The sequence below is a fragment of the Lycium barbarum genome, chromosome 12, assembly GCF_019175385.1.
Source record: "Lycium barbarum isolate Lr01 chromosome 12, ASM1917538v2, whole genome shotgun sequence".
Classification (NCBI taxonomy): domain Eukaryota; kingdom Viridiplantae; phylum Streptophyta; class Magnoliopsida; order Solanales; family Solanaceae; genus Lycium; species Lycium barbarum.
In genome coordinates this window covers 103,476,492-103,484,922 of record NC_083348.1, presented here as the reverse complement: position 1 = coordinate 103,484,922, position 8,431 = coordinate 103,476,492, and the positions used below count along the sequence as shown (strand labels likewise).

At 37.8% G+C, this 8,431-nt stretch overlaps 1 protein-coding gene across 1 annotated transcript; it reads right to left on the bottom strand.

The window, feature by feature from the left end:
* Positions 1-720: 720 nt before the first annotated feature.
* LOC132623099 (alpha-mannosidase 2) lies at positions 721-7,720 on the bottom strand. Its single transcript, XM_060337807.1, has 4 exons — positions 7,034-7,720; positions 5,579-5,728; positions 5,194-5,226; positions 721-3,989 (listed from the first exon to the last, which is right to left on the bottom strand). Exons 1-4 carry the CDS (start codon positions 7,565-7,567, stop codon positions 1,254-1,256), a joined length of 3,453 nt encoding a protein of 1,150 aa, XP_060193790.1. The 5' UTR covers positions 7,568-7,720; the 3' UTR covers positions 721-1,253.
* Positions 7,721-8,431: the final 711 nt, after the last annotated feature.

Below are 8,431 nucleotides of genomic sequence, written 5' to 3'. Positions count from 1 at the left end.
AAATTTAAACTCTGCCTTGCAAATATTTTTTAAAATTTTAACTGTATGGGGGTTCGAACCTGAAACCCATGAGATTTAGCGAAGGGCAAAATTTAAAGAACACCCCAAAAGAAGTGCGAATTGCCCGCTCAAGAACATGTTTGCCTTTGCTAAATGGCTTATTAGACGGCCCATATTTGCTAAAGATTTATCATTTTTTTTTGTGTGAAATGTCCTTCAAAGGCACTGGTCTTTAATTTTCATCCCTCGAATTTGAAATCTTTAATTTTTGTCTTTTGCCTAAAACTTATGGGTTCGGGGTGCGATCCCCGCTCAGTTAAATATTATAAAATTTGTCTCTACCCTAAATAAGCCTAACTTTGCCCGAAAAGTTAGGCCTTAAGGAAGAGGTTTGCCTTAAGGCCTAATTTTGCTACAAACCTGTCTCGCGATTTTTTTTTTTTTTTTTGACTGAGCCGAGGATAGAGCACAAAACCTTGAGGTATTAGGCGACGAGCAAAAATTAAAGACCAGTGCCTTTGAAGGCCAATCGTGCAAATGACCCTTATAAGCGTGCTTGGAGAAAAATTCACAAGCACTTATTCCTGGGAATCGGAATATTAGCGCATCATATACATGAAATCAAGTTTATGAAAAGCTTCCTGGGAATCGGAATATTAGCGCATCATATACATGAAATCAAGTTTATGAAAAGCTCGAACGTAATGAGAACACACAATATTTCCAGCCCAGTATACAGCCAGTTACGTTGGACTAAACAAGTGTGTTTCAAAAAGACTCATTTGCACAATCTGTCAAGCAATGTCATCATTAGCTTAACAACAAAAACATGTACTATATTCTAATAACAAGCTCAACTACTACCCTATCTGATCCAAAAACTACCTAAACATTCTAATCCCGCGTAATTTAGCATCTTCTTGGAAGAGAACCATGTGCAATGCAGTTCTCTGTCATATAAGATGGGATATTCTGTTAACACCGGCAGTTTCAGTAAAATAAAGTTCTCTAGGTATTTTCTGAAGTAGCTGTCACAGCAGGAACAATTCCCAAGTCCTCAAGCCTCAACTGACAACGTCAAAAACCCTCTAGGCAAACCGCAACTGTGAGAAATTTCTACCTTCATCTCTCCAAATTACAGTAGATGTTAAAAGTTGTGATTTGGAAAAAGAGTTGCAGTTGTGGTCCCTGCACTAGCAAACCCTAATTCAGCTTCAGTTGGCAAAAAGATATACACAAGTGCTCTACCTTCACTAGTGGGGCCTTAGTTCCAACTTGTAAGCCTGTATCTCCATGGGTGAAATGAGGACATGCCCATCATGAGCTCCATCTCCAAAATGACCGCTATAACCAAGCATCTCTATGTCGTCATGCAAAAGATTTAAAGAAGTAGCCTTTGCATTCAACACAGCCAGACTCTTGAACATATCAAACAGATTAACGGGCACATCAGCTACACTTGAACATTCTGACCTGCCCTTTCGACAGTAAGACGAATCCCAGTGCCGTCTCTGAAAGACTAGGGCAAACCTAGGCTCTTGATCAAGTAGCTGTTGGGTATACTTGAGAGGGCGAGGAACCTTGAAGTTGACAATATGCAAGTCACATGGTAAAGAAGCTGCCAGGGGAGAAAAGGACCTAGGGGGTGGCTGCACAGAGATTTCCTCAGATTTCTTAGCAATGAATACATGAAGAGGATAGTTTAGATGGGCCCCAACCAAATGCGATAGAAGAGAAGGATTTCGTGGATGAGGACCTGTAGTGTGATTTGCAGCTGCTGTAACATTAGACTCCAAAAGCATATGGAAAACAACATTCATTGCACGGTTATCCATCACTCCTTGGCCTAAACCACGTCCATCATCCCTTACCAATCTCCTGTCAAGCATTATTTCTAACCATCCATCCTTGAGACTTGCAACACCCAAAGACTGCCTGGTGTGGACAGAGAAGCGGTCTCCATTTGGTCCTTGCAGAAATGCAAGGGAAGGTATTGGATAATAGTTGCCCTGCGTAGGGATCTTATCGTAGGTCTCTCTTCGGCTCATCTGGAATCCATTTAGATCAGAATAGAAAATCCTTTTGTTTTCAATATCAGTCTTGTACCTAATTATCAATTCCCTGTCATTTAGTTCATGACCAAGAAGCTCAACATGATACTCCTTCTCGATAATGAGTTCCTGTATGGTATTGTGACCATTATATATTCGGGTGCTATGGGAAATTGGAGACTTGTCCCATGCTGTCCTTGGGTAAGAATAGACCTCCTGTACCAAATGGCCCTCCGAGACAACCATTATCCCACCAGCTTGTACGATTGGCTCAGCCTCACCCTCCGGTCTGAACAGGTAGGCTCCACCTGTGCTAGAGTAAATATCAATTTCTTCATCAATAACATTTTGTCTACCATCACTATGGCTTACTTTCTGCAACAAGCCATACTTGGTACTAAAGGTGAGTGTCAGATGTTCATTCTGGATTGCTGCTTCATTGCCGTCCAACTTTGAGCACGAGTATGGTGCTGGGCAGGAGAAATTTCCTGAAGACACTAATATTCTAAGTTGTGCAGGTATGGCCTTCTCACATCCAGCAAACCCATTAGCAACATAATACGTTTGCAATCCCATGGGAGGTACTGAAGCTTTCCAATACACACGATGTCTTCTAGAAAAAGTTTTTTTCTTATCATATGACAACTCTGGAGATATCTGGCTTTTAATACATGTCCAGTTTGAGTCCAAGATTGTTACATCCGGCCTCTCAACAGTGACCATGACAACTTCATTTCTTGTCTGCTCTGATGGATTAAAAAGGACCACAGTCTGAACAGTTCCTTCACGAGCACTGATGGCTTTAACCACTGGTTGGGCATCATATTTAGATCTCGCTTGTGCTGGTTCAAACTGAGAAGGAGGTTGGTCATTTTTCTCATGGCGGATCCCTAGCAATACCTCAATAGCCTTAGACATAAAAATTTGGAGGTCTTGCAGAGCCAAGTGCATCCGTGTTCCATAGTCCTGCATCACATGGTCCTTGGCAGTACCAGTGACCCCATCATGATGCTGAAAAAGTGCCAGGTTCCTCCTCGCTGCAGTCAATTTGTAGGAAAATCCAGTAGGCAATTTTTCACACTGTGGTCTCTGGCAGTATCCTAATAGGAAAGCCATCAACATTTCTGCACTGCGAAGGTTGTGCTCCAAAACACGATCAACTGCCTTGAAGAAAGGCCTGGAGACATAATAGCCACTCCAGTAATCCTGTTGCCTGTCGGCATAAGTGAAGAAGTCACCTGACAGAGAAGGAAACCCCCCAATCTCACCAGATCCAATCTCATGTGGACGAGAATAGTTTAATCTGTCAGCCTCATCACGCAGCGTTCGGAAATAATCATCTAAAGTACCAAAATTTGCCTCTGCATTCAAGCTAGGGTTGGAATTGATATAATCAAACAGCGCTTGATAATTCCGAAACTGAGCTTCTGCTTCATCAACACTGACATATCGGAAATCATCACCTAGGGGAACGAGAAGTGTATTTGTTCGATATAGAGTTGATTTCTTTCTGTACTGATCCAATAGTTTAAGTGCTCTTTCCTTCACATTTTCCTGGGTGGTCTCCTCAGGATTTTCTCCCCAAGGACATCGTTCATAAGGAAACCCATACATTCGAGCAAAGTCAAACTGACAACAAATTGCAGGCTCAGGTCCACAAGTATGTGGAATATCATAGGAATAAAATGGCATCATATGGGCAAAAATATCAGTTCTTTCTTCAGCATCCCAGCTCTGTCGCCACACATATTCCAAATTCTGGTGTAAAGCCAGTTCCTTCTTCAACTCATAATGAGTTCTCTGTATTAGCATGTTCTCGAAACCCATACGCCGCAAAAGATATGCCATGGTTGGTGAATAACCGAAGGGATCAATGGACCAAGAATTTTTAGGAATTACGCCTATAGTCTCATTCAACCACATATTTCCTTCTGTAATCTGAGCATGAAAGCAAAAGTCGAGATCTAGATTAGTGAATACTGAAGAGTAGTACATAATGGAATGAGAAGCATATGAATATGAGACCAACATGAATTAAGAAGAAAACAGAAGAAGCACCAAAACATGCAAAACAAGGTAGAAAGACCACTTCATATCCAATTCAATAAAAAATTTAATCTAAATCAAGTTAGATTGGCAGATAAATTAGCATCAATCAAGCAACTAACTAGAGTCACCCAACAAATCTTTTCTTGACTGTTAGTCAAACGACCTAAAACCTACAAAAGACGAAACTATCATGACGCGAAATACCATATACACCTATATACCAAACAAATTAAGTTGACTGTAATAATTATACCCCATTGGCTAATAATCTCAAACAGTGAAATAGATTTAACAGGTTCCCATGCACAAGAAATTCCAGTTACAGCCAAATATTAATGATTCTAGAAGAAATTTCCTATAACATATTTATTAGAGAAAAGAACTGGATGAATTTTAAAAGTTTTTTTTTTTTTTTTTGAGAAAGAAGAGGGATGCAACACGAGGACTTCCCAGGGGGTCACCCATCCTAGTACTACTCTCATGAATTTTAAAAGTTTTAGTTGTGACTCTTTCATATATAAGAGGTATCATTTTGATAAATATAAAGGAAAATATACCCGTTCATATGCAATTGTAGCCTTTATGAGTGCCCGATATCTCATTAATTTTCTCAAAATGAGCTACTATCTATCACAGAGCTAAATTAACATGTTCACACTATTCCATTTAAGATAAGATACATCTAATGACTAATAATTAGAAGCTTTAAACAATTCCTGCTATTATTAATCATTGGAGAATTAATTGAAATCCCACAGCATAACGACAGATACCACTTACTCGACGTATCAAGTACTCCAGCAATCAACATCCACCAAAACACATTGAGAAAAAGTTCTAGAATTATACTTAAAGGACAAAATCACCATAGCACTTCCCTAAAATAAAGAAATCTCCATTTCTGATAGTTTTCTAAGCTCTCATAAATTACAAGTCACAAGCAAGAAGAACTTAGTTATATCCTATATTACAAACAAAGGAAGAAATAATCTCTATTTTTTCATTTATAGATACAAAATCCATACTACATGATAATTCAAATATGCATAGATGACTAAAGCAGTGAACGTTAAATGGAAAGCTTCTTGTTTACCTGTTCAATGATTGCGAAGTAATGTGAATTAGCCTGCAGGAAAAAAGAAAAAATTGAAAGGCCATTAGTCAACCATAATAACATAAAACTGCCAAAAGCTCCATTTCCTGAGGCAGTTTTCAGGATTATCCAGAACAAATTCGAAACCTTCAAAAGCCTGTTTCAAGTATCCAAATTTCTGTATTTGAGCAATTTTTTCTAGTAATTATGGCATTTCCATTTAATTATTTTATCCAATTTATGCACTGAAAAGCTATTTACCACTGCAATAATAGGAAGAATCATGACTTTTCAGAATAAGCTGTCAAATTAAAACCCTGCAAACTTGTTCTTTAATCCGCATACTCTATTGTTTCAACGCTATATAACATTCGTGGAGGTTTACCTCATCATTCATCACCCAACCACCTCCAACAATTTCTAGCTGCCCATTCTTCACTAGATTGGTAAACACCTCTTTCTTTTCTTCGGTTGCATCCCTCCACCATCTCTCCAGATAGGACATCTCTTCCCATATAAATTTCCTCCGGGAATCCTAAAAGGAACATAATTCAACAACCAAAAAGTTATTCAGAAATTTAACAGCCATAATAAGCAATGACAACAACAACCACTACTAAAACGCTGTTTAGTATTGTGTTGTATTTTATAATAGTATTGTTTTGATAAATACCACGTTTTGATAGGTCGTATCTTTTCCGTCCTTACATAATGTCACACATCAGCAATTTGAAAGATAAACTTACAAGAAAAGTAGGGTACGGGGTAGAGCTACTATAAAAAGGTAGGGTAAAGATAAAATAGGATTATTAGATAATAAAGGGCAGCCCGGTGCACTAAGCTCCCGCTATGCGCGGGGTCCGGGGAAGGGCCGGACCACAAGGATTATTAGATAATAAGTAAAGATAAAATGAGATTAAAAAGAAATAAGGTATCAACGCGATCGTTACACAAAATGAGACTTTTCACCATGACATAACGATGGATATGACAAATACGAAACAATAAAATTAAAGTAAAAGTTAAAACAAATATTGTATTTAAACTAACAACACAGTACAATACAATAGCTAACAACCCCAAACAAGCTGTAATATTTAAGGCCTGTTATATTAACTTATATATTCATTCTGCTCCATTTGACCCAGTTTCCTTCCAATAATCAATAAAGGGGTTCTCGAAAACTAGGATTGTGTAAAGTCATACCTAGATCAGCTCAAACTAAAAAATGCAGTTGAACCTTAGTACTAAAATTGACATTGAAAATTGAAATTACCATTGGAAGCGTTTCAACAAGAGCATCAAGGATATGTTTGGACTGCCTATCTTAATACTCCTCAACTGTAACCTATTTTACTTATTATCTAATAATCCTATCTTGTCCTTTACCCTATCTTTCTATATTAGCTCTGCCCTGCACCCTTCTTTTCTTGTAGGTTTATCCTTCGAATTGTTGATGTATGACAATATGTACAACAACATATCTATTATAATCCCACCAGGCGGGGTTTAGGGAGGGGAGAGTGTACGCAGACCTGACCTCTACCGAGGCTGTTTCAGATAGACCCCAGCGCAAAGAGAGATGAAAAAGCATCAGGAATAATAAACAGTAATAAACGGCAGTAGTAGCAGCAAGATAATAGGATAACATAGTTAAAAAAAACAATCAAATAGTACTAGAGATGTATGACAATATGCAACGAGGGGAAATGATACAATCTATCCAAACATCGTATTCATCAAAACAATACAGTACAACACAATACAATATAATATAATACATTATGAAATAATATGTAACAACCATCCAAACAGTGTGTAAACCTGACACAGAAATTACCTTTGGGAGTGTTTCAACAAGGGTATCAAGGATGTTTTTAGACTGCCTTTCATAATACTCTTCAACAGTAAGTTTCCAACCAGGATCATTATGTGAATGTGGTACAACAAATATCTTCAATTTCTCCGAATCCCATTCATTCCCTTTATAACTGACTTTCCAACCCTGTTTCCAAGCACCACCATCTTCATCCTTAAACTCAATCTTATCATACAAATCCTTAGTCGTAATATCAACAACCGCACCTGAAACGGCGTCGCTTCCGGGTGATTTACGGTAAGTGGGCTTTTTAAGTCGTGGGTATCGGGTCGGGGCGGCCCGGAATTGTGAAAGGGGTTTAGGAACACCGTAGCTGTAGATGATTAGAAGGAAAATGAAGAAAGTGAAGGAAAGACCAATTGTGAAGAAATTTGAGAGGAAAAAGTCACGAAGTGCGGTGCGTTTTCGGGATTTACGAGGTTGTCGGAGTTTGCTGGTGGGAAGGAGTGAATGGGCCCACCCAGCACCGCCGCTACGGCGGGAGGCGAAGGCCATGTGATCGGTGGCGGTGGAGGAATCAGATCTAATGAATTTGGGCGATCGGAGACTAGCTACAATAGTGAGTGTACGTACAGTGTGTATGATATTGAGAAGGAAGACTTGTGCTATTTTGTTTACACCTAAAGTAAAGCAGGAAAACTTTGATTAGTATTTTCTTAAATGACAACGATCGCACACCAATCCCAATTGAGCTAGTGCCCCTACATATGGGTCTTTGAGACAGACCCGAAGCCATCATTCAAAGTTTGTGAGTTTGAGATTTTAATTTTAGTTTGAGGTTCTAACTTTTTGAAGTTATTGATTTCGTAATTAATAATTTATGACAAAAAATTTAATATAAATATATGATTCGAATAAAAGTTATTGAGTTTGGCCGAAGGGCTAGCTCCGCCTTTGCTTTGAGGGTGTTTGGATTGACTTTTTAAAAGTAGATTATAAAGCTAAAAGTTAAATATCATAAGTTGAGGAATATCAATTTTTGACTTTTGTCTTATTTTTACACTTTTTAAGTAAGTGTTTAAAAGTATTTTTTTTATTTTATCCAAACACCTCAAAAAATAGAAAAGAGCTTAAACATCAATAAATACTTAAAATAAGTCATTCCAAACCCCTTTTTTATAGGTGGATTTGAATTGACTTTTGGTTAGTATTAATATTAAATTAATTTAGTCGATTTTTATTTAAATTATTACCATCAAACCAAATTAAATATAACATATATGCATCCGTTTGATTGTTGTTGATTTAGTTCGGTGTGGTTTGATTTTTCGATTTCAAGGAAATCTATTGTATTCACTCTTTCGTTTATTATAGTTCGCTATTATTCTTGTATTGTAGGACCTATAATTTTCATGAATT

Bases quoted from the DNA above. Each gene is read 5' to 3' on its own strand.
- LOC132623099 (XM_060337807.1), bottom strand. From the start codon at position 7,567: ATGGCCTTCGCCTCCCGCCGTAGCGGCGGTGCTGGGTGGGCCCATTCA. The intron at 5,729-7,033 runs GTAATTTCTGTG...TGTTCCTTTTAG, and splicing joins TTGTTGAAACACTCCCAAAG to GATTCCCGGAGGAAATTTAT. The intron at 5,227-5,578 runs GTAAACCTCCAC...TTTTTCCTGCAG, and splicing joins GTTGGGTGATGAATGATGAG to GCTAATTCACATTACTTCGC.